Raw genomic sequence first — 27,389 nt, forward strand, 5'->3', positions numbered from 1 at the left:
CATCATTTCCCAGCAATTTACCATCTTAGGCCCAGGGATTAGAGGATCAGGAGGTTTTATCCAAATCTGTAGTACTTCTCGGAAGACAGGCCAAGTAACAGCCTTTGAGTACAAGAGAATCATACCAGTTGTGAACAGCATTTCCTAGCCAGATTAAAAATGCCATAAAACTGTCATTTCGATTTTGTTACTCAAATTACTACAGATTTTTGTTTAAAACAGTTACTCAAAGCTTTCATTTGTTCACTATTATAGAGTTCCTTCTTAGAAACCACATGGACTTGAGCAAATCACTGACGTGGAGGCTCATTTCCCACTGTATGTACACAGAATTCAATATTAAGGGAACAACTATTGTGAACATCCAGAAATAAAAAATTTTTGAACATTCAACAATGTTCAAGAATCAAATATTCCACTCTAAATGAATAAACAATAGACCTAATGGTGACTTATGATAATGGTCAGCATTTGGACCTGAATCTAATTAAAAATGAAAATAAAATGTAAGAAATCTGAAACTCCAGTGACCTAATATGGCCTACATGGCAATAAAGCTCTTCAAATATAGTTTTAGAATTCCACAAAACATATAGGTGTTTCAGAAGTGCTCCTTAAAAGTGAGTATACCATATGTTGGCATACATACCAACTGCAAAGCAAGGCACTAGGGTATGAGTTTCAAGGCAGAGAATGAATGCTATGCTTTCAGTATGATTTTTATGGCTATGCTATACAGGACTAGAACCCGGGGTGCTGGCGTCGCAGGCGGAGGCCAACCCATTATCTTTAGCTACTCTTTCTGAGGTCTGAAATCGATATCATAAACTAAGGCAACAAATCTGCAAGATGATTCTATGTGGCCAAATAAGTTAGGCCAGTTGACTATATACTAGTTTGGGAGTACATGCACCTATTACCCACATGGAAGAAAATGCATGCAGCAAGAAGATAGTCTGGGCTCAAGAGTATATGGGGACAAAGGGAACAGGTTCTCGGATAACCTCCTTGAAAACACAGCCTACCCCATTTGGTAGAACACCTTTTTACCTATTTTCCTTCTGGAAACTCCTCCTTATCTTCCAAAACTTAGTTGAAACATCATCTGTTCCTAGTCACCACCTTTCCTACCATCCATCCACATCAGTGTCAATGGCTCCTTATGCACACGCTTCAACTACAGAGGTTCTTATCTCCTTGGAGGCTGAAAACTACAAATGTAACATCAGATAAAGTTTTCTACTTCAATGTAACAGGGTAAGGTTTTGTCCCTAGCAGTTAAGATGTTCCAAACCAGACCTAGGTTCAATTCCTGGCTCTGGCTCCTGACCTCAGCTCCCTGCCAATGCAGACCCTGGGAGTCAGTGGTGAGGCTCATGTGATTGGATTCCTGCCACGCTCATGGAAGACTCAGATTGTGTTCCTGATTCTTAGCTGCAGCCCTGGCCATTGCAGGCATTTGGATAGTGAACAACGGCTGGAGGGCACTAGTGTACTCACTCCTACTCGCTTGCTCTTTCTGCCTCTTTTGCTCCCTCTCACTATCTAATAAATTTAAAAAATTTTTAAAATGCTACCTAGCAGAGAAAGTCATTTAAATCAATGAGAAAACCTGACACTCTTTAGCTTTTGCTTCCTTTGTTGGTCTTTCAAATGGAGAGTATTTAAAATCTGATGTTCTCTCTTTTGGGCTATTTCTATATAATTTTCCAACTTCCATATAAGAACTCTTTCCCTTTGCTAGCTCAGACAGCCATAGGACTGCCCTTTTTGTCTTTGCTACCATTTAGCCAAAAACCTTCATGTGAGAACCTCAGTGTCAGATATGATAGCCCTGCCCAGATACTAAATCAGTGGATCCTCCACTTCCAGGTTGGCACAGCCACTTAGAAATGTGTCTATAATCAGAACCTCTCAACTGCGGAGATCTTCTTCTATGTGAGCATCACATTTTCTATGGGTCCCGTGACTTTTATCACCCCCAGTGGCTGTACCGCATTCCCCAGTATGACTTCATCCTGCACACACAAATTCACCTTGTCTTACCAGCACCCTTCCTTTCCTTCTAAATCTTTCTTGCTGATCACACACAATGGTACTTGCCACCTTCCTCCCTAAGCTAATCCCAACAAACCACAGCAATGACAGTCAAGGGGACTGACGACACTATAAGCCAATCACAACCAAGCTGGATTGGTTTCTCAGAACCTTACAGATCCCCAGAATCAGCACTGTCATTTCCCACTGGCCCTACCAACATTTTCACTAATCTCGGCAGACAACCTTGTCCCACATTTCAAAGAGAAATGGTGAGGCTGCGAAGCATCAATTCTCCATCATTTTCCACCACAAACATTTATATCCATGCTTTTCTCAAGGACAAACTGTTGCATTTGGTTGCACACCGCTCCTTCCATCTGGGATGCTAGCTCATCTCTTCTAGCAACTGTTCTCTTATGTCTTCTCTTCTACTTTCAATCCTCCTTTCTCTATATGTAGTAACATTGCTCCCACTTCCTATGTCTACTTCTGGTCTTGCTCCTATCAAAACTAAACAAATTCCTCTCTTTAACCCTTACATTTTTTTCTGTACTTAGTACACTTAGACTCATCCTAATAACCCATCACTGATATCTCAAATTTCTTCATCTCCCACTCACTTCTAAGTCCACAGCAATCAGGATTCTAACTACATCATTCTTGCTAAGATCAAATAGCTCCTAAATGTTAAATCTAACCAACTACTTCCAATCACGTTACCCTTGTGGACAACAAACCATAGTAACTCCATGTCGAGTCTCACCCACCCATTTTCACTTCTCCCTCTATGACAGGACACTGACCATCTGTTTGGTCTAGCTGACTTTGCTACCTGGTCATAAAGCTTAATTGCTATCCCATGTCTTTCCAGTAAGTCAGGCAGACTAGCAGGACACCTGAGGGGCCAGCTCCTAAAGCATTTATAAAGTGATGTTACAGAACAAGGTCCTACTCTGTATCGCTATTGAATTGATAAATGCATAAAATCTTTCTCCAGGGCCAGTGCTCTGGTGTAGCGGGTAAAACTGCTACCTACAGTGCTGGCATCCCATATGGACACTGGTTTGGTCCAGGCTACTCCACGTCCAATGCAGCTCCCTGCTAATGTGCCTGGAAAAGTAGTGGAAGATGGCCCAAGAGTGTGGGTCCCTGCACCCGCATGAGAAACCCCAAAGAAGCTCAAGGCTCCTGGTTTCGGATCGGCCCAGCAATGGCCATTGTTGCCAGATGGGGAGTGAACCAGCGGATGGAAGATCTCTCTCTGCCTCTCAAATAAATAAATAATCCTTTTTTTAAAAAAAAGTTTATTAAAAAAAACTTTCTCCTTCTGCTGCCCTGCATAGAAAATTCCTATTGCAGCTTTGTCCAAATTAGCCATCCACTCCAGACTATAATCTCATATGTAAATTGCCCTTTTTTTTATTAAGGTTATATTTATTTATTAGGTACAGTTCCAGACAATAAGAGGGAGAGGCAGAGACAGGTCTTCCATCCACTGGTTCACACCCCAAATGGCTGCAACGGCCAGAGCTGGGCCAATCCAAAGCCAGGAGGCTAGGAGCTTCTTCCCGGTCTCCCGCATGGGTGCAGGGGCTCCTGCACTTGGGCCATCTTCCACTGCTTTTCCAGGCCTTAGCAGGGCACTGGATTGGAAGAGAAGCAGCCAGGACTTGAACCAGCACCCATATGGGATGCCAGGGTTACAAGCGGAGGCTTAGCCTGTTACACTACAGAACCAGTCTCACATTCTTCATTCTTACACGGAACTTCTTCAATCTTCAGTACCAGGATTCCTTCTCATTTCCAGGGGCAGGACACAACATATGCCCATGTGCATTTCACATAACATATTCAACCCTTTAATATTTTCTTTCTTTACTAAAATTCTTCTCTATTTTTCCTGTCTCTATGATCCTTCTTTATTCATCTCTTTTCCCATATTCACGGTCTTCCCTCTTGGAATTGTTTGGATGAAGTTTGTCCCTCTAAAGCTTGGTCCCCGGTGTGCAATGTTAAAAGGTGGCATGACTTTTTTTTTTGACAGGCAGAGTTAGACAGTGAGAGAGACAGAGAGAAAGGTCTTCCTTCCGTTGGTTCACCCCTCAAATGGCCACTGCGGTCGGCGCACTGCGCCAATCCGAAGACAGGAGCCAGGTGCCAGGTGCTTCCCCCTGGTTTCCCATGTGGGTACAGCTTGGGCCATCCTGCACTGCCTTCCCGGGCCACAGCAGAGAGCTGAACTGAAGAGGAGCAACTGGGACAGAATCCAGCGCCTCAACCAGGACTAGAACCTGGGGTGCAGGTGCCACAGGCAGAGGATTAGCCTAGTGAGCTGCAGCACCAGCCTTTTTTTATTATTATTTTTTAAGGTGGTATGACTTTTAAGAGGTAGGGCCTAGGGGTTGGCACTGTGGCGTAGTGGCCAAAGCCACCACCTGCAGTGCTGGCATCCCTTATGCATGCCAGTTTGAGACCTGGCTGCTCCACTTCTGATCCAGCTCTCTGCTATGGCCTGGGAAAGCAGTGGAAGATGGCCCAACCACTGGGGCCCCTGTAACCACATGGGAGACCTGGAAGAAGCTCCTGGCTTTGGATTGGCCCAACTCCTGCAGTGCAGCCAGTCAGGGAGTGAACCAAGGGATGGAAGGTCTCTGTCTCTCTTTCTTCCTCTCACTGTCTGTGACTCTACCTCTCAAATAAATAAATAAAATAATTTTTAAAAAAATTGAATTCTCTTGTCTCTAGCCAAGATTTATCTGTGCCTTGAATGCCAGTTCTCTGTATCGAAATTCCTACTATTGAGATTCTGGTGAGCCCCAGCAGACAACTCAAGCTCAGTGGGTATGAAAATGAATTTTTCTTCTTGTCCTACCATCACCAATTTCATTAAATGAAAAGTCTGGTAATCATTTTATGTTCCTCTGTTTCCCTCAATGTCCCAGCTCATTCCTAAATGGTCACAGAATCCTATAGATCTGTCTGTATAGCCTCCTTCAGGCTGTCACTTCAAGTGTGGAATGTTTCCCAATAGTCTGACCACCATTTCTCAAACTATGTGAGGTTAAGGGACAAGTCTACTTATTTTGGTGTTCCCATTCCATGCCATCCAAGCAATTTAACACTCGCAAAGTTAATTTCTCACTTGCTCTCAGCAGACCATACTTTGAGTACTGTTCTAAATTCCTAGCTCCAATTTCAGTTATCCACTTTACATTCCAGTCTTTGCGGTGTAAGCTTTCTAGAATGCATCTCATCATACTCCTTTCCCCTGTATACAGTCCTGCTGTATCTACCCATTGCTTCCACTGTCTCCACCTCATGCCCCTCCCTGCATCTCCAGTTTAATTTTTCCCTTCAACTAATACTACCATCCTCAAATGCTAAACTGCCCAAACACACTGACCTGTCTCAGGCCTATTTTTGCTCACAACTGCTCTCTCTGCTCTGAATCCGGTACCCTATCTTTCATACAAGTTCACGTGTATTTATTTCCCAACGCATAACTTTTCCATGAATTTTTCCTTATTTCCCAATCCTAATTTAGCCAGAACAAAGCAACTCTCCCCCTTTGTGGGACCACTGAATGTCAACCTATTGTAGCATCTGCAGTAAAATGTGCATGGTTATCATGGCTATTTCTACCTAAATGAACTCTAGTCCTAACACAAATAAAAATTAAATAACTTCTGAAGCAATTCTCTTTTTAACCAAGGCTGGGATTAGCAGGTGGGAGAAATACGAGGCTCCCATGCAAATGCAAATTAAAACAGAATTATCTGTACCCAGCTGGACACTTAGCAATGAAAAAACTGCTATGTAAACATAGTATCAAGTGGGAAGAGGCAGGATCTAAAAATTCTACATATACCATGCCTAACAAGTACAAAACTTAGGGAAATGAAGCCAAAAGATCAAAATGCAAGTAGCTGTGCTAGTACAATAAGGACAATATGAGTGTTTTATCCAATATTATTCAGTTTTATAACAGTTATCTTTCCATTATATCCTTTCATTAAAATTGTTTAAGTCAATCATGGCACAGGCATTTTTCCATACTGCTATACTTTAATACTATTATTTTTAAACAGTTACTTTAATCTAAATAGGTCACAATTTAATCATTTGCCTAATATTGGACATTTAGGATATTTTAAATTTTCTGCTTCTACAACTCAAAGACTGAATATTTTTGTAGTTGCATTTTTCCCTCAAGTTTTGCATTATTTCCTTAAGTAAGTTGCCAGAAATAAGCCCCCAAAAATCTAAAAATATAAACATTTTACTCAAACTGCTTTCCAGGGCCAATGCTATGGCCAGTAGGTTAATGCTCCACCTGCAGCACTGGCATCCCATATGGGCACCGGTTCAAGACCCAGCTGCTCCTCTTCTGATCCAGCTTTCTGCTATGGCTTGGGAAAGCAGTGGAAGTTGGCCCAAGTGCTTAGGCCCCTGCACCCTCATGGGAGACCCAGAGGAAGCTCCTGGCTCCTGGCTTCAGATCAGCCCAGCTCTGACAGCCGTAGCTGTTTGGGAAGTGAACCAGCAGACTGAAAACCTTTCTCTCTGTCTCTTCCTCTCACTGTCTATAACTCTACCTCAAATAAATAAATAAAATCTTTTTAAAAGAAGAGAGAATAAAACAAGCAAAAAACACTGCTTTCCAAAAAAAGTGCCAATTTATGACACCAAAAGCAATATTAGCATGCTAATTTACTACATAAAACAGTATCACACTGGACTTACCAGCTCAATTGTACATTTTCCCCAAACAATACATTTAAACATAATGAACTATCAAAACTCTAAAATGAAAGATTCCAAATAAATGAGCATTTTTAAACACTGCCAGTGAGAGCATAAATGGTTAATATTCATACTGCAGGCCAATCTAGCAATAAATCAATTTTGTAAATGTACATACTTTGGGCTGAACAATTTCTCCTCTAGAAATAATGTTATGTGTTGAATGTTCATGTACAAGGTTATTCAATAAAGAATTATTTAAAATATTGTCAATTCTATCTGGTAAATCTGCAAAAGTACCAGCGGCAATATAATGTGATGGCATATGACATAAACAAATATTAAAGATGTGAAAACTCCTGTAAATTCCCTCAAGAATGGTAAGATAAATCACTTGTGAAAATCAAATAAACATATCAAAATTAACAGTTTTAAGATAACTGAGATTTCACTGTACTGCATTTAGCAGATGTGCATAGATGTCATGACAAAGAAAGTTTTTTTTTGAAAAACTATTTCTCAGACATTTGTCAGGCTTCACCAAGTTTTTTTTATTAATCACTAGAAGGCATATCAGTCATGTGATATATACACCACTGTTATTCCCATTTTATAGCTAGGTAAGAAAACTGACATACAGAAGGTAGGTCATTTGCCTAGGTGACACAGCTAGTAAGGAAAGAAGCTTATATTGAATGCAGATTATCTTGGCTTCAAGAATATATTCATAGATAGATCTTTTTTTCAAAATTTAAGTCCCATTAAATGTTTTCTAATCTCTATTTTTTTCAATGCATACCTTTGATTATCTAATCAGAATACAGGCATTTACAGGGCCAGCACTTGGCACAGTAGGTTGAGCCGCCACCTGCGGTGCCTGCATCTCAAATGGATGCCAGTTCAAGTCCCAGATGCTCCACTTCCAATCCAGCTCTCTGCTAAAGGCCTGGGAAAGGATGGGAAGATGGCCCAAGTGCTTGGGTCCCTACACCCACATGGGAGACCCAGAGGAAGCTTTTGGCTGCTGACTTTGGATCAGCACAGCTCCAGCCACTGTGGCCGTTTGGAGAGTGGGACAGTAGATGGAATGTCTCTCCCTCCTTCTCTCTCTCTCTGTAACTCTGCCTCTCAATTAAATAAATAATTCTTTAAAAAAAATAAGCATTTACATAAAAAATTACAGATCTGATACTCTTTTTTTTTTTTTTTTTTTTTGAAAGGCAGAGTGGACAGTGAGAGAAAGAGACAGAGAGAAAAGTCTTCCTTTGCCGTTGGTTCACCTTCCAATGGCCGCTGCGGCCGGCGCATCGCATTGATCCAAAGCCAGGAGCCAGGTGCTTCTCCTGGTCTCCCATGCGGGTGCAGGGCCAGAGGACTTGGGCCATCCTCCACTGCATCCCGGGCCATAGCAGAGAGCTGGCCTGGAAGAGGGGCAACCGGGACAGAATCCGGCGCCCCGACCGGGACGAGAACCTGGTGAGCCAGCGCCACAGGCGGAGGATTAGCCTATTGAGCCGCGGCACAGGCCAGATCTGATACTTTTATACTTGGCTCTACAAGCTCAATAGTCTATCCCTTGTTCTGACACCAAAATCATTTAATCTTGACTACAAAACAGGCTATAGATTCATAAGGGTAAGGGGACAGGATTAGAAAAGTCTATTATGAAATTCATAATAATTTAAATTTTAAACTAGTTTAAAACTGTACTCTTTTGAAACTGAGCACATATTTGGCAAAAAATTAATATCCTTTTCCTCCATAAAATTTTCCAGTGTGGTGTTGTATATCATTTAAAAAACAGATTTGGACTGAATCCCATCCACATCCCATCATCCATTAATAAATACAGAAATACATATATTATTTTTTTTCTCAACCAAGTTTTACTTTCAATTTTTATTTTATTTTATTTTTTAAAGTATCAGTTCTTTTACATTTCTAAGTGCAATTTACTTTAAGGGACTCTTCAACATCTTCTATTTTCAAAACTTCATCCTAAACCTTCTGGGATTTAAAACACTAATTAAAATGCTTTTTTTGAACTTATAGAAAGTTAGAAATATTTTTAATTAAATGACAAACACATTAAATCAAATGTGTGAGATGCAGCTAAAACAGTGCTTGAAAAGAAGTCTGTCATTTCAACACCTGTCCTTTTAAAAGATCAGTGCAAAATTGAGTTTTTAAGCCTGTTTAAGAACAGCAAATAAATTATTCCCAAATCATGTTTAAGAAAATTTTAATTATAGTACATATTAAAGAATTAAATGAGCAAATAAAGTCAAAAGTTAGGGCTGGCATTATAGTGTAGCTGCCGCCTATATCATGCCAGCATCCCATATGGGCAGTTGGTTCATGTCCAGGGGGCTTCTCCACTTCCAATACAAATACTTCCAATACAACTCCCTGCTGGTGTGCCTGGGAAAACAGAGGAGGGATCACACAAACAAGACTAGTGTCTGCTAATACTAACTGATAGAATAAAAAAGGGAGAGAACGATCCAACATGGGAAGCGGCACACACAACAGACTCATAGAATGGCAGATGTCCTAAACAGCACTCTGGCCTCAGAATCAGCCCTTAAGGCATACAGATCTGGCTGAAGAGCCGATGAGAGTATTTTAGGCATGGAAAGCCAAGACACTCTGGCGCAAAAAAAAAAAAAAAAAAAAAAAACTAAATGAAAGATCTCTGCGAGTGAGATCCCAGTAAAAAGAACAGGGCCATCAAAGAAGGAGGTACCTTTCTCTAAAGGGAGGAGAGAACTTCCACTTTGACTATGACCCTATCGGAATAAGATCAAAGTCGGCAAAATCAAAAGGCTTCCATAGCCTTGGCAACTCATGACAAGAGCATAGGGAATTTTCTGACGCCATAAACAAGAGTGTCAAACTGTTAAGTCAACAACAGGCGTCACTGTGTACTTACTCCTCATGTGGGATCTCTGTCCTTAATGTGTTGTCCAATGTGAATTAATGCTATAACTAGTATTCAAACAGTATTTTACACTTAATGTTCTGCGTGGGTGCAAACTGAGGAAATCTTTACTTAATATATACTAAATCGATCTTCTGTATATAAAGACAATTGAAAATGAATCTTGATGTGAATGGAAGGGGAGAGGGTGCGGGAGATGGGAGGGGTGTGGGTGGGAGGGAAGTTATGGGGGGGAAAAGCCATTGTAATCCATAAACTGTGCTTTGGAAATTATATTTACTAAATAAAAGTTAAAAAAAAAAGTATGGTAGATGAGATGGGCAAATTTCTTGAAAAATACAAGTTTCAAAGTTAACCCTGGAAGAATCTAAACCTCTAAGCAGCCCTGTAGCTTTGAATAAATTAGATGTTATCAAAAACTATAGCACAAAGAAAACTCTAAACCTGGTTTGCTTCACAAACTCTACTAAATGTTTAAGATAAAAAAATATAATAAATCATACAATAATTCCTGAAAAAACATGGGTTATACTTCCCATTTCATTTTATGAGACTAGCATTAACTCTGATGCAAAAACTTGACCAAAAACATTACAGAAAAAGTCAAAGACCAAAATTCTTCATGAATTAAAAAAATACAAAAACATTTAAAAACTAAAACCTGCAATATTTTTTAATATATCATGGTCAAGTTGGATATATCCAAGAAATTCAAGACTGGTCTGGCATTCCCATGGTCTCCTCTTCTCCCACTTGCCCACCACAGACTGCACTCAGTGATGTGCACCAAGTTAAAGACTTCTCAGGCATGGGGGACGCTGGGTGCAATAAGTAAACTACTTCACATCCTACAGGGCTGAATTTAAACTAAGTGCTTTCTTCTCTGGGCTGCTAAGGACTAACAATCATTTGCAGAAATTAAAGTGGAAGACACAACAAAATGTGCAAAACAAAGAAATGAAAACATATCTCATCTGAAAAAAAAAGCATAAACTTCTCTCTGCAAATAAGAGTAATGTTTGTTATGTAAAATTAAGAAATTTTTAAGATGCTAATATAAAGGACAAAGTTTTTATAGAAAACAGGGGAAAAGAATTTAAATTTTTTTTTTTTTTGACAGAGTGGATAGTGAGAGAGAGAGAGAGAGAGAGAGAGAAAGGTCTTCCTTTTTGCCGTTGGTTCACCCTCCAATGGCCGCCATGGCTGGCGCGCTGTGGCCGGCGCACCGCGCTGATCCGAAGGCAGGAGCCAGGTGCTTCTCCAGGTCTCCCATGGGGTGCAGGGCCCAAGCACTTGGGCCATCCTCCACTGCACTCCCGGGCCACAGCAGAGAGCTGGCCTGGAAGAGGGGCAACCAGTAAAGAATCCGGCACCCCGACCGGGACTAGAACCCGGTGTGCCGGTGCTGCTAGGTGGAGGATTAGCCTATTGAGCCGCGGCGCCGGCCAAGAATTTAAATTTAAAATCAATCCAGGAGGCACAATATCCTAATAACAATATTTATTAAAAAAAAAAAAAAAAGAAAATCCTAAAAGAACAAAGGTTACAAAAAGGTATAAAGCAAGAAAATGTAACTTCACAGACTGAAAAGACCACTAGGTTCCTAGCACAGTGAATAAAAAAGGCTCAATATCTTGAGTATTCAGAGAATGTAATAAAGATGCAAAAAATTGGCACTGAGGTGTAATGGGTTAAGTTGCTACATGAAATGCCAGCATCCCATATGGGTACCTGGCTGTTCCACTTCCAATACAGCTCCCTGCTAATGTGCCTGGGAAAGCAGTGGATGAGGGCTCACATAATTTGGCCCCTGCACCCACATGGGAGAGCCAGATGAAGCTCCTGGCTCCTGACACCAGCCTTACCCAGCCCTGGCCATCGCGGCCCTTTGGGGAGTGAACCTGCAGATGGAAGATCTCTCTCTCTCTCTCCCCCTCTAACTCTGCTTTTCAAATAAATAAATCTTTTTTAAAAAATGTGAAAATGTCTATGAAGAGAAGGAAAAAGCCATCAGAGGTCACATACCAGGAATGAGAATGACATCAGATTTCTCAACAACAATACTAGAAGCCAAAATACAATGGAGCAATGACTTTAAAATTCACAGGGAAAATTCAATCTAAACTATAATTACTGACCCAAATTATCAATTAAGAGCCAGTTTAGAGGGAAAAAAAAAGATATTTTCCGGGAGAAAACTTTAAAGCCTTTTCCTTCCACATCTACTTTGTAAAGAAACAACTTGAGGAGCTACTCTAAAGCAAAACAATAAAGAGAAGATACCCACCAAGAATTTTCAGGAAGACTGAGGAATTCAAAGAAAATATCAAGACTATGCAATGCAGGAGGCCCAGGATACGACCAATTTAGGCTGCAGAGCTCCAAGAGAGCTACAACGAAGTACAAATGACAATGGCAGTCATCTTAAACTGGGAGAAATGTATGCTTCTAAACGGAGATGGGTAAGTAGAAGAGTATACAGAAAATTAAGCAAACAAAAACCAAAGTAATTATACACATAGTAAGCAACTTCAGGAGAAAGTAAATGTGATCATGGCTTACTAGATCTCAGTGCTAACAAATATTTACATGTTCAGAAAATGTACACACTGAACACCGATTCAAAGGAAAGCTATGTCAACACTGTGCTGGACGGGGCCGGCACGTGGCGCAGCGGGTTAAAGCCCTGGCCTGAAGCACTGGCATCCCATATGGGCACCAGGTTCTAGTCCCGGTTACTCCTCTTCCAAACCAGCTCTCTGCTATGGCCTGGGAAAGCAGTAGAAGATGGCTCAAGTCCTTGGGCCCCTGCACCCACGTGGGAGACCTGGAAGAAGCTCCTGGCTCCTGGCTTCGGATCAGCGCAGCTCCGACTGTTGCGGACATCTGGGGAGTGAACCATTGGACGGAAGACCTCTCTCTCTCTCTGCCTCTCCTCTCTCTGTATAACTCTGACTTTCAAATAAATAAATAAATCTTAAAAAAAAATTAAAAAAAAAAACACTGTGCTGGAAAGATGAGGGGGATGGACATGGACAGATACACACACACACATGCCCAAGGCTGAGTGTGCAAGAGAGGGCATAACAGGACAATTAATCTCTACCCCCACTGCCCATAAGACATCCGTGGATATTATATAAAAATGAAGGTGAGGGGCTAAGAAATAGTAGAATAAGCATAATATATTAAAATGCTAGAAGCAAAACAATCACCCATTAAGAACCTTCAACAGAGAAATGAGAAATGTGACCAGAAGGAGCAGGCTGGTAAGGTTTTTTTTTTTTTTTGGGGGGGGGGCCTTTGGGGTGAACTCTGACTTTAAATTATATATGCTATTTTAATAAAACTAAGGTTTCAATATAAAAATCACTTTGTAAAAGTATGATAAACTGAAGAAAAGCAAAGCAAAAACTAATCTGCTATATTTCAAAGTTAAGAATTTCAACAGAAATATCTTATATTAAAACTCAAGAGAACAACTGCTAACAAAAGCAGTGTGGGAACACTAGACTCAGTACAGAGGTACTTCCGAAGTACATATCAACATTTCTCAGACTTCAAATTTCCTGCATTCTTGTAACATCCTGCCACACAAATCATCTTTTTTCCCAAACCAGCATTCTCCATATGGTTACTTAAGTTCTGTTGAGTAAGTGTCACCTCTCAGATTCAAGTGAGACGGCTTATCACGTGTATTTTCCATTCTTTACTGGGCACACACATATATACTCCAAGGCAGTTTCTTGCCTTTCACTGGTCTTAGCAATCCCCAGATGTGTTTTCAATCTCACAATGCTAGGCGGAGTATATTTTCATGGGATAGAATTTTTCTTTTTCCAACAGCACTGCCTCAGTATATTCACCAGAAATCCTCAACACCCAGGTCCCATACTAATTTGACATTTTTTGTTTGTTTGTTTTACTTATTTGACAGGTAGAGTTAGACAGTGAGAGAGAAAGAGATAAAGGTCTTCCTTTCTGCTGGTTCACCCCACAAATGGCCGCTACGGCCGGTGCGCTGCGCCGATTGGAAGCCAAGAGCCTGGTCTCCCACGTGGGTGCAGGGTCCTAAGCACTGGGCCATCCTCCACTGCCCTCCCGGGCCACAGCAGAGAGATGGACACTGGAAGAGGAGCAGCTGGGACTAGAACCCGGCGCCCATATGGGATGCCGGCACTGCAGGCGGAGGATTAGCCAAGTGAGCCACGGCACTGGCTCCCTGATTTCACATTTTTAAGTTCTTCTTTTGTTGACTGGTTGCATGCATTTTTTTAAACAGGAGTGATGATGTTACATATATAACTTGCCCATGTGAGAAACAAAAGGAACAGAACCAAAGAACACAGCTGACAATTACCTTGAATATATTAAACTAAGACTACCTTCGAACCAAGCATGGTTTCTTCCAATTTATTTCCCTTTGCCAAAATTAAAACTCATTTTTTCCACTATAACCACATATACCCAAAAATTCATTTATGCCAATGTGGGACCCTATTCCATCTTATATTATCTCCCAAATGGTAACTAAATAATTACTTCGAAACTATTACTAAACATAGTTTTAAACAGTGAACACCATTATTTAAATTTTTTGGGTTCAAATCAAAAACAGGGATATAAGAAGAAATAGGTACCTAAAAACAAAATGATTGCAACAAGTACAGTCATTAATACCTATTAAATGCAACTACAAGAGAATATGTATAAATTGGGAAAATTTCTGGTTGTTAAGCAAAAGCTAAGTATAAAGTACCTTTAAATGTATTTTAAATATATAAAAGGAGAGATATTTTCATGATTTTTTTTTCAATAGTATCCAAGGTGAAAAGAAGCAGTTAGGCTTCTATTATGGTAAATCAGCATTTTCTATGTTGGCAAAGGTACAACTGAGTAGCCCAAGGGAAAGCACCACACTGTGAGGAACAGGGTGGCTACGGGTTCAAACAACTGTCTCATCTATGTTTCGTAACTGACAATGCATCTTACTCATGTTTTACATTAATGAGGCTTGAAGTGGTTCCTGTGCGTGTTTTTTGCAATGGTCATGATGGTGTTACATATGTAACTTGCCTGAATGAGAAATGAAAGGAACAGAACCAAAAGGATCTTCTGGAGGATGGTTATGTGGAGCAGACAGTGGGTCTACATTCTTATCTGAGGATGCTCTCTCCTCGAGCCTGTCTGCAAAAATAAGATGAAACAAAACAAAAAATAAAACAAAATAAAAATGATCTTAAAATCAAAAGGGGATATAAAAGTGGAAATTAAACAAAGCAACAGCCTTTTTGAAAAATACTAGATTCAGATTTCTAATATCACGAGCACAAGGGTAACTCAAAAAGTTTGTGGAAAATGGAATTAAAAGGCAATTTTTTTTGCTGTAAAAAATCTTGAAATCCATGTAGAGTTTTGTCATAATATGCATTTTCCATAAACTTTTTAAGGACCTCTTCATATATACAGTTTCAAAATTTTTATACTAAAGTAAACTTATCTTTTCATTCTATTTTCCATGAACATTTTTAAGAACCCTCATATTTGAGAGAAGTCATGGCTTTAACACACATTTGTTACTACAAAGGCAAGTTTAACAAGATAATCATTGCTACAAGGTTTCTGTAAATACAAATGATCTAAGAACTTAGTGTAGTAAATTTAAATACTGGTAGTCTTCAACCTGTAACACAGTGCACTGAAATTAAATCCAGCTTACTAAACAAGCAGATATTTGGCAGACTGTTTCCAAAATTATATATTGAAAAAATATTGCAAATGGTCATCAACCCATGAAACAGGTAAACCCTACCTGTTTTTCAACAGCAATACAAAGTAATCCATTATATTTCACTTTATTCTTCATTTCTCATATTATTTTCTATTATCAAACCATTCACATACACAAACACATAAAGACAAAGTCTTGAACATCAACTATGTACCACGTACCACTATTCTAGGCAACTGGCAAGTAACAACAAAACAAAGACACTTGAATTCAAGCAGTTTATATGAAGAGTGGAAAAACAGACCAGCATAAGAAATTTACACAGTATGTTAATAACTAATAAAGCTACAGAGAAAAATGTGCAGAGTAAAAGGAATTAAGTCAATGGGAACAAGTTGCAGTAACAGAATGATTCTAACAGTTACGAGGTGAGCAAAGACTTGAAGGAAGTCAGGGAGTGGAAACCTGGGGAAGAACACTCAGGAAGAGGAAGAGTTGGAACAAAGACTAAGACAGGAGCAGGCCTGATATGTCAGAGGAAGAGCTGATGCATCCTAACATCCTAGTAATGATAATCTCTTCCCTATCAAACTCTCTACACAATACACTTACATTGGTTAGAACCCCCTGATTTTTGTAGAATGGTCTCCCTATCTTCTGATCTTAGCAATCAAAATTATATTACTCGGGGTTCCCTCTGCCTCCTCTCCAGGTATTTTAGGCATTCCCAAGACTAGACCTTTGGGCCACAGCTATTCAAAGAAATCCAATTCATGTTTCAGCTCACCTATAATCAATGGGTAAATTATACTGGTTCACTGAGTTCTAAGAAGGGACTGAAGGGTAGGGAGGCAGATACCAGATGGAAATGGAATTCTCTAAAAACAACACAACTTCAAAGTGAAGCAAAAGCCCCACTTTAGAGCAGCATCTCCTATGACAGTGCTTCTCAAATTTAACATGCAGATTCTGATTAGATAACTGTAGGACGTGTCCTGAGATTCTGCAGCTTCCATGAGCTCTCACAAGATCCTGATCCTGCTAGGCCAAGAAGCACACTTGAAAAAGTAAAGTCCTACAGTCTACAATATCTGAATGTATTTAATTAAATTCATTTTTAAAGCCTTTATGACAGCTTTTATAACTAAAGCAAACTTTGTGTAGCAACATGAAACTTAACGTCTAAATTTTTACTTACAATATCATTGAAACACTAGGAAATATTTTGTTGAAGCGAAGACGAGAGGTAACAAACACATCTAAGAACAGATTTATGAACAAAGAAACCTGCTAACTTAAGAGCTACTTTTCAAATCCAATACTGCAATGGCTAACAATAAAAAGTTTATCTTAGGTGATATTCAAAGATGCTAACTATTAATTCAGGAAATCCATAGCAAATGCTCACGGTACCATGAGATTTTTTTCATATATCATTGTTAAAAAAAAACTATTAAAGAGAAGTAAAGTGAAGCCTGTCTCATAGTACAACTCTCTGAAAAAGATTGGCAGATAATTTATATAACCAAGGATCTGTCGCTCCCCCTCTTCGTGGAGGAACGACACAGTACCCTGCGCTGTTCTTTTGTCTGCTCGGCCCTCCCCGGGTTTGCTGCTGGTTCTTCCCGGGTTGGCTACCGTCCCTTCCACCTCCGTGGAAGGGCGGTTCCCCCTGGCCACTTTCCCCACTTCCGCGGGGGAGCGGCACACCGCCGGCCGGCTCTCTCGGGGGCTGCACAGGTGTTCCCTCAGATAGATGTTCCTGGTGCATATTGTCTCTCTCCTCCTTTATAGTCCTCTTCCACCAATCCCAACTCTGCTACCCACACGCCGAGTACGCTGCTCTCCTCCAATCAGGAGCAGGTCCTACAGTTTATTGGTTGAACTGGAGGCAGCTGTGTAGAAGCTGTTTCCCTTCTCAGCGCCATATTGTGGGAAAGCAGATGCATAGAATAAGTCTTAATTCCAGTAACTTAGTCTAGTCCGAGTTGCTCCCCACAAGGACCCCTAATTATCATTACTGTGGTGGGAAGCTACAATCAAACTTTAAGGAGAGCTTGCCTAAGGTTCACTGAGTCATAGAGATTATCTGTGGTCATCCAGTGTGTCAGTTTCTCAATGCACTTACACAGTAACTAGAAAGACAGGAATTATGCCTTGTTATCACAGTCCTCCTAGACTCCCCCATCCTCCTTCATCTCCCAGATTCCAGTAAATGAGACAATAAGGACAAAGAAAAGGGACAGAGGGAATAACAATGAGAAAGACTAACAGAGGGATAATTATAGCACATCAATATCCAACAGCTCTGAATCCTCACACACTGGCATTTCATTTCCATCAATCCATGGTAAACTCAGGGAAAAGTACAAACAGCCCTGTTTAGTTATGACATGAATACAAACATTATCACATAGAGGTGAACAAAGTTTTAAAAGAAAGTCCCCATAAGAAAAATATAGGAGAGACTATTCTATGTAGAGTTCACTTCCCTAATTATTGTAAAACAAAGTCAGAATATATTAATAAAATTATGTTCTCGTAATTCCACAAAACATAGAGCCAACTTTTCAATGGAATATATTTCTTAAATCATTTAGATGTAAGGCTTACATAATAACCCAGACTCCAGTAGACAAAATACAAATTAAATATAGCTATATTTTTTCAAATTATCAATGATCTATAAATAAGAATTAAAGAAGGTATTATGAAAGCTACTTCTCCAATATGAAGTTACACCTAGAATGCGCTTAAGAACCATTTTCAGATGGTTTTGCTGAGAACAAAGCTTAGAACTGATTTGTCCAATATCCAACTTACCTCATCCTGCCTTCTCAAAAGGACTGTGTTGGTGAATAAAGACATTCTCAAGAATTATAATTGATACGGATGGCAAAAATTCAGATTTTAAAAATCCCAGGGCCAAAGTATATTTCATACCATTAAAACAAACTAAAAGTACTCTAAAAGCAGGGGTAGGAACCTTTTTTCTGCCAAAGGCTATCTGAATATTTATAACATCATCAACAAGCCATACAAAATTATCAACTTAAAAATTAGCCTGCTATAGTATTGAATTTCGAGTCTGGCCTGGGATTTCCTTCGCAGAGCCAGATCAAATGATTTCATGGGCCTTATACGGCCCATGCTAAAGAGTTCACTGTTCTGTTTACATAATGGCTTACAGGTTGATAAGGAAGGTTTAGCAGTGCAGTCTTCATCTGAGACTTCTGAAACTTCTAATGTAAGTGAAAAGCTCTTTCATTCTGTACGGAAGGAACAACAATAAGTCTGAAGTATTTTTAAAAAGTGAGTTAATGTTACAAGAATGTATACATTCAGATGTGTGTACCTATTTCTATGGCTCCAGAGTCATATTTGCAAAGCAACCTGTCTATCCTGGTTATCCTTCCTTTCAGCTATTCTGATGCAATTCTAAACAGAAACACAATAAATTGACCATCAACAAGAAAAGAATATTGCATTAATCATTTTAATTAACATTTTGAACTATACAACTGTTTGAACAAATGCAAGTTAAAAAATTTCCCCATATCAAATCTCTATATCCCAAATATATTAAATGTTATAATTACAAAGTTTACATGCTAATCTGGATATATTGGTACAAAAGACAATGAAAAATACAAGCTTAAAGTTTAAAAAAAACATCAAGACAAGTTTTAACATTAATGCTTAGTCTTATTTAAATGTGTTACTCTTAAATATGAACTAGTAAAAAAAATTGTGAACCACAAATAATGTTCATTTCCCTGAAAGTAAAAGAATAATTTATTTATTTAATATAAATATACTAAATATACCCTTTACCTAGTATATGAAATATATTTTTTCTTGAAGATCACTAAAAAATAAAGCTCAAAATACTACTATAATTTTTAAATTAGCTTCTAGGGTAAAAAAAAACAAGTAAAATATTTCCTAGACAGCGTACATTTTGTCTCTCATTTTTACAGAGCAGACATTTGTTTTATCAGTTAACACGCAACTTGAGGGGCTGGTGTTGTGGCACAGCCAGTTAAAACGCCACCTGCAATGCCAGCATCCCAAATCAGAGCACCAGTTTGAGTCCAAGCTGCTACTACGCTTCTGATCCTGCTGCCTACTAATGAAGCCTGGGAAGCAGTGAAAACGGCCCCTCTGCAAACCAGACCCAAATGGAGTTCCAGGCTCCTGACTCCTGGCTTCATCACGGCCCAGCCTGGGTCACTGTGGCTATCTGAAGAGTGATAAATGATCTGTTTCTCTCTTTTGTCTCTCCCTCTCTTTTTGTCACTCTGCCTTTCAAATAAATAAAATAAATCTTTAAGAGGAAAAAAAGAAAGATGCAGCTGAGATGCCAGCATCCCAAATCAGAGTGCCTAGGTTTGAGTTCTAGCTCCAGTCCCAATTCCAGCTTCCTTCTAATATGCACCCTGGGAGATAGCAGGTAATGGCTCAGTGATTGGGTCCTGCCCACCCTATGGGAGACCTGGACTGAATCCCCAGCTCCCAGGTTTTTGTGGAAGTTTAAGGGAGTGAGGGGAGTGAACTGTACCTCTCTTTCTCTCTTCCTGCCTTTCAAATAATTTAATTTATAAAATAAAATAACCATTTTACAAGTAAAACCTCAAATGGCAATGTTTTATTCTGTGATGCTCCACAACCATTACATCATCACAAGGAAATGCCCATATTTTTAAGGATCATATAAAGGTGTTCAGTTTCTCATAGAAAAGTATTTCATAAAACTATTTAATTATTTAGAAAGGGCTTTGGTAAAGTATTAATAAATACCCGTTCCAAGGGGGAAAAAAGTGCAAATATTTCACTAAGCATTTCAAATGCATTTGTTTGTTTGTTTAGGAAAAAGTCAAGGACAGGAGAACTAACCAGTAATGATCAACTGTCAGTCTGCACTGCTAGTAAGTCTTCTGTTCAGTCTTCTGAGGTTCTAGAAGAGGTCTCTTGCCATCCGTGTAATTTAAACCCTATCAAATAGTTCTAATCGTAAATACCTTCTTGCTTGTGAATGAAAGAAATGGTAAAGTTGACTTGATGCCACTGTTAAATACAACTCTGGGGGAAAAGCTTTCTAAGCTATATTCTATACACTACTGATTTCTTTATAAACCTTATTAAAGACATTTCACCTTTTCTGAACTCCTTTGTAAGGGCTCTCAGTTATTAAAGACAGACAATCTTCCATCTCCCTCCTTGCTAGCATTTCTCACTTCTGATGTTGACATGCTTGCCCCAAAACACTTCATTTCTAAATTAGCTGAGAAACTTGATAATATAGGAATAATTATATTGTTTTTACAATAATGTAGACATAATTATTTAATAATAATTTAGCTAAAGGCTACAACCCCTTGATTCAGAGCCTACAGATTTATAAGGACAGTTAAGACAGGGAAAACAGAATTTACTTGTGTTCAGGTTCCTTAAAGGTGATCCAAGTATATTTCATTTCTTCCTCCTGACAATCTTGTGAGGCAGGCATCATTCTCCCCAGTTTAAAAATCTCGATGTGGACCAACAGCAGTGACTTTCCTGAGATAAAACCCAGTTAAATGCCACTGTTTCTGGTACTGTGTGCATCAGCCCTGTGATGGTGATTCAGCAACTCCGAGATCATCAGGTGGTTTTCCAAAGCCTGAAGCTGCTCCAAGTCTGACCTTCAGCTAAAGTTCCTCCTGCACTCTCATCAGGAACCTAGTATCACTCTGTAATTAATATTACAGTGAAGTCTGAGTTCTCTTTTGGCACACATAGGTGTGCACAGATATGTATACAAATTACACCTGGGAGTCCAAGGTCAGTCACCTTGAAATTAGAAGGAAAATAAGTGGTACATGCTAAACTCAATTTTATGAAGTTAGAAACATACAGACATATTTCTTTTTCATACTTGCCTATCCCACATAAATAAAACCTAGGTACTGTTACAAATGCTAGGGAGCTCAGACTAGATTGTTATCAGGTAAAAATCAATGAGAATCCTTTACTCAGTCCAAAAACTGATTAAAAAAAAAAAAAAAACTTTTTACATAAGGAATAAGAAGTACTGACTAAACCGTACAATAAACCATACAATAAATACCATCTGTTGTTAAAATAATCCTATAAATTGTAATGATTTGCTACCTCCCCATATCATCTCTCCAAAAATAAAAAGAGAGATATTTTATTTTCTTTTTTAAAATCTTGCTTTTAGAACTACTCAATATAAAATCTGGAAAAAATGCCAAACAAAAAAGTCGTGGTTCAAGAAAAATACTTTTAATAAGATGTAAAATTGGCTTTCCTAAAGTTAACAAACTTTTATTAAAGGCTCAGAACTCATTTTTATACCTGCATTTAATCACCAAATTTAATTTTTTCATAATTATATAACCATTAAGTAAACACAAATTTAAATCCCAAACAACTATTCTTACATTCATTCAGAGCATTCATAAATTTTACACAAAATAGATACCAATTTGGAACAATGCATTTCACCTATTAAGTGTTCTTCTCCTAAGACCAGTTACCTAAATAAAACAGCAGCTGGGAACTATAAACTGGGGACTACTAAGACTTTTTCATACACAGAAGGAGTAAGACACTAGTATGTATGCCCACCTACACACATATACATACACACAAACCCTCAGAAACCTGAAAATTATCAGCGTACTCCAGAAAGGAGCTTTTTGCTCCTATTTTATAACCTACATAAAGGAACACTTCTAAAAATATGTATGCTGAGGGCGGACATATATCTATTAGGCAGTTTAAGAAAAGGCAATGATTTTGAGTAAAAACATTGAGATATCTGATTTAAAGTTGGAAAGAATTTATTTAACTTTGCCATATCAGGAAACAAAGCAGCCCTTTCATGTCACCACCCATTAAAGGGCATCACAGAACATTAACATAATGTAGTAGCCCATGTTTTCTTTCAGGCATCAAAGGGCATCTCAGACCCACAATATTTTCTATTGAGTGTGCGAGAAAACACAGCTCCAAATTATTAATAAGGAAAGGTATTAGTATCTCCCTTTTTATTTGAACATTAATTTTCCATGTTTTGGAGATGTTCTGAATTTCACTTTCATAGATAGGCAATATTTAAGTATTAGGATATCAGCATACTATAAGCAATTTTGGATTAAATAGCTACTACCAAGCAATTGATTTCTAATGCACACAACATCGTCTGATAGCGTTTATGAAAGAAGATGGCCTGAATTCTGCCCTCAAATGCACAAAAAGAATTTTCTATACATCACCTCAAAACAGTCTTTGGCCTTGCCGAGTAATTATAGACTTGTTACTTTACTGTGAAGCAAAATAAGCCTTCAAGTGTCCCTTACTTGATCTCAGAAGGTCAAATTCTCTGTCCAATAGTTCCTCTTCAGTTAACTTGGAGAAATTATCCTCTCCAAAAGGATTCCACCCTGACATATCCAGTGGGTTACTGACGTTCTTCTGATTTGTAAAATTTGTGACTGCCTCTTTATCAGCAACTGACCTATCATAATAGAGAAAGGACAAAGAAGAAAACATTAGAATGAAAAACAATTTTTACAGAGCCTTAGTTCACATTTTATAAATGCTTAGAAAACCAGATTACTTTATAATAGTGGCCATGACAGATGAGCCTTCATGGTAGATGAAGGAGAGAGAGAATACTTGGCCTGTGGACCACCTCCAGAGGGCACACTGGCTCCTTCATCGTAAAGGGACACTAGCTGTGTACTCTGGGCAAACAAAAAGTAACAGTATCTACCTTGCAGGGTAACTGAGATTAAATTATTTTCCATATATAAAGCAAGAGAACAATGTGGAGTAAAGAAGCACTCAATATAAATGATCTGTTTTTATCACAGCAAACAAGTCTTAAAGTGAAAACCAGTTACCGTACCAAGTAGTCTCACTCCAAAATCACTACTAGTACTGTACAATGACCAAATATCCTGGCTATGTGCAGAAACCACAGTAAGTTTCCTTCTGACAGAGATACAGTTACCAACAAACTGCTGGGATTGCTTTATGAATCAGCCAAAGTTAAATGAGGTTATTTTGTATAATAAATAATCCATGATATATAAAGTAACTATAGTCTGAGGCTCAAGACCACTGGCTCCATGGAAGTTGTCTTACGGCCCTCCTGTCTTCTAAGGGAAGATGAGCCCAAAGATTTCTTTACCCAGAGTCCCTGGGTACCTCTCATCGGTCCAGTCTAGAAACATAGCCTGGGAATGAAGCAATATAACAAAGCTGTCAAGTTCCAGAGCCGCTAACAGTGACAGTGGAGGGAGTATCTCAGCTGTGCAAGCCTTGATTCATCCCATTAAATTCACTTTCTCAATGGCAGTTCACTGCCATTGCCACCATATAGGTCTTAGAAGGGAGTAAATGTCCATAGAATTCCTTAGTCCAAGAAGCCTCAGTATACCTGAGCCAAGAATAGAACGTTTAAATATTTACTGAAGGCCAGAGTCTAACAGAAGAAAATCCACACAGCAATTTACCTAAACGTAGATGGACTTGCTGAGTAAATAGAACTTAGATACCCTCATAAGAAATAAAATTCTGTTTACCACTCATTTAAGAATGTATTAATTGCCAGGGGTAAGTAAGCCAGCCTTCACGTGACACAACTCCATCTCTCATTGCGAAACTATCTTTACAGACTTTCAGAGTCCTCAAACCACAGATCAGAAAGGGGAAAACTCCAAAGAGACGGGCATTCCTACTCCTGTCTGCCAACAACCTCACACAGAAATGGCTGATTCCCTATTGAAATCACCCTCCTCCCATGCATGGAATGAATTTATGGATTCTTCTTGGAAGACTGTATTCCAATGGATACAGTTTAAACAGGAATGAAAATATGTGCACAGTTCTCTGACACTCCTCCCTTCAAACGGTGAAACCTATTCCCATCTTTATCATTTCCTACTCTACTTGCAATTTTTGCTCTACCTACACAGCACTTTCTTAATAAATTAATAGCACTATTATAAATAATAAAAGGAAAACATGACATAGACTTCAAAGAACTAGAATCACTAAAACATAAACTCTGAAATACCAGTTCTCAGAGGGCATTGTGGTAGAGAGGTTACATCGGCACTTGGGAGGTCTATATCCTATTATCAGAGCGCCAGTTTCAGTACAGACTATTCTGCTTCTGATTCAACTTCCTGCTAATGCACACTCTCAGAGGCAGCAGCTGATGGCTCAAGTGCTTGGGACCCTCTCTGCCACCCAGTGGGAGACTTGGATGGAGTTCCTGACCCCTAGCTTCAGCCTGCAGCCCCAGCTATCATGGGCATTGAGAAGGAAGGACACGAACAAACAGATGGAAGATGAATTTCTCTCTCTCCTTCTTCCTCTCCTTCTCCCTCTCCATCTCTCTCTTTTCTTTTTCACTGTGTTGCTCAGCCTTTCAAACAAATAAACTTAAAAATTACAAGCAGTAATCTTAATAAATCCTAGAAAAGACATACCCAAAATTAATTCCTCTGGTTAAAAATGGAAGAATTTCCCTCACTTAAAAATGGGATAGTCTACTCAATGTTCAGTTTAGCATATAAATGAGACTGTTTTATTCATTAAATGAGTGTTCTCTTTTACTTTTGATACTAATTAGCATCAAAACACCACTTAAACCTAGTATATGGGCCAGCGCCTCCGCTCACTAGGCTAATCCTCCACCTGCAGCACCGGCACCCCGGCACCCCGGGTTCTAGTCTTGGTTGGGGCTCCGGATTCTGTCCCAGTTGCTCCTCTTCCAGTCTAGCTCTCTGCTGTGGCCCGAGAAGGCAGTGGAGGATGGCCCAAATGCTTGGGCCCTGCACCCACATGGGAGACCAGAAGGAAGCACCTGGCTCCTGGCTTCAGATAGGCGCAGCGTGCCAGCCACAGTGCACCAGCCGTAGCAGCCATTTGGGGTGTGAACCAACGGAAGGAAGACCTTTCTCTTTGTCTCTCTCTCTCACTGTCTAACTCTGCCTGTCCCAAAAAAAAAAAAAAAAAAAACCTAGTATATGTAGTGGGAGAGTACAAAAGATAACCCACTGTGGCTCAGTGGGTTAATGCCCTGGCCTGAAGCGCCGGCATCCCATATGGGTGCTGGTTCTAGTCACAGCTGCTCTTCTTCTGATCCAGCTCTCTGCTATGGCCTGGGAAAGCAGTAGAAGATGGCCTAAGTGCTTGGGCCCCTGCACCCATGTGGGAGACCCAGAAGAAGCTCCTGGCTTCAGATCTTCAGATCGGCACAGCTCTGGCCATTGCAGCCAATTGGGGAGTGAACCATCTGATTGAAGACTTCTCTTTCTCTCTCTGTGTGTAACTCTTTCAAATAAATAAATCTTAAAAAAAAAGATATTAAACTGGTACAGCATATATACACTTAAGTACACTTCATATTCTAAAAGACTATCATCTTCTGGAAGCAAAGTTGTGTTTCTGATAATAATGGAGTAATGAACAGGGAATCCTTTATGACAAAATCCGTGTTAGTGTTCCATAGCAAATGCACTATCTCGACTCTAATCTGTCATAAAGAAAAGTTGGGTATCCAAAGATCTGAGGCAAACAAGCATGTAAGGTGCAGATGCCTACTCATGTGAATTACTATAGCACTTCCTACCCTACTCTCACTTCTAGTGACACTGTTCATGAGACCACAAGTCTGGTATATCAGATACACATTTTTTCCTAATTTCTATATGACTACTATTTTTTTTTAAAAAATGGATTACCAATAAATCATCTTGCATTCCCCGGCTGGATATTTGTTTTATTCTGCTACTGTAAAGTTATTTTTTTTTTTAATTTTTTTTTTTTTGACAGGCAGAGTGGACAGTGAGAGAAAGAGAGACAGAGAGAAAGGTCTTCTTTTGCCATTGGTTCACCCTCCAATGGCCGCCGCCACCCGCGCGCTGCGGCCGGCGCACCGCACTGATCCGATGGCAGGAGCCAGGTACTTATCCGGGTCTCCCATGGGGTGCAGGGCCCAAGCACTTGGGCCATCCTCCACTGCACTCCCTGGCCACAGCAGAGAGCTGGCCTGGAAGAGGGGCAACCAGGACAGAATCTGGTGCCCCGACCGCGACTAGAACCCGGTGTGCCGGCGCCGCAATGCGGAGGATTAGCCTAGTGAGCCGCGGCGCCGGCCCGCTACTGTAAAGTTATGTTACTGCAGGATGGGGAGGATGGAGCAGGAAAGGGGTGATGGTTTGAAGGGTAGAAATATTTACAGACTAGGCCATAGGAGGGTAGCAATGTAGAACTTCCTACAAAAAACTCTGCTCCAGCAGCATTTGGTGCCTCAATACTACTTCATTAATATTACTAAACCAACTTGATGTCAGATTACACTCATATGTTAAGTACAGTATCTTCTCAAACAATTTAAAAAGAGCTCTCTGCAAGCAAATGTTAGTGCTAACGACTAAATGAGTTGAAGATGAAAACAAGTTAAATGTCTGTCTCTGTGTATAGGGATGAGTAGGTGTTAAGAACCCATGTCATTCTTAGAAACAGAGGGTCATTTTATTGGTTAAAATAAATACATCCTTTTCTTTCCCAAGGATCCACTAAAATTTCTACTCTTCCACTGTGTTACTTACCATTAATAAAACAACTGAAGAATAATACTGCATTTTATTTCAGTAACAGTTAAAATAATGTCCTATATGCATAAATGATCTTAGTTCTTATAACTGTCCTGTTGAATCCACTGATGATAACTAATTATCCTGAAACTTAGGAGTTTTAGGCAATAGGGGCAGGTGTCTGGCCTAGTACTCAGAGCACCAGTTGTGACCCAGCATTGCATATCAGACTACCTGGGTTCAATGCCCAGCTACAGATCCAGACTCCAGCTTCCTGCTGACACAGACCCTGGGAAGCAGCAGTGATGGCTCA

The 27,389-nt window shown here is 39.6% G+C and overlaps 1 protein-coding gene across 3 annotated transcripts in view; it reads right to left on the reverse strand.

The window, feature by feature from the left end:
• The window catches only part of BMP2K (BMP2 inducible kinase), a 150,941-nt gene that overhangs the window by 15,766 nt on the left and 107,786 nt on the right, over positions 1 to 27,389 (reverse strand). Inside the window, exons 14-15 of one of the 3 annotated variants that reach the window (XM_002716997.5) lie at positions 22,823 to 22,980; positions 14,801 to 14,911 (exon numbers count right to left, since the gene is read on the reverse strand). In XM_002716997.5, coding sequence (XP_002717043.1) covers positions 14,801 to 14,911; positions 22,823 to 22,980 — 269 coding nt within the window. Of the gene's footprint in view, positions 1 to 14,800; positions 14,912 to 18,932; positions 20,450 to 20,890; positions 22,981 to 27,389 lie in introns of those variants that run through there. The other 2 variants (XR_011378386.1, XM_008267688.4) reach the window with 2 other exon arrangements.

This window comes from Oryctolagus cuniculus, chromosome 8 (genome assembly GCF_964237555.1).
Source record: "Oryctolagus cuniculus chromosome 8, mOryCun1.1, whole genome shotgun sequence".
Lineage (NCBI taxonomy): Eukaryota > Metazoa > Chordata > Mammalia > Lagomorpha > Leporidae > Oryctolagus > Oryctolagus cuniculus.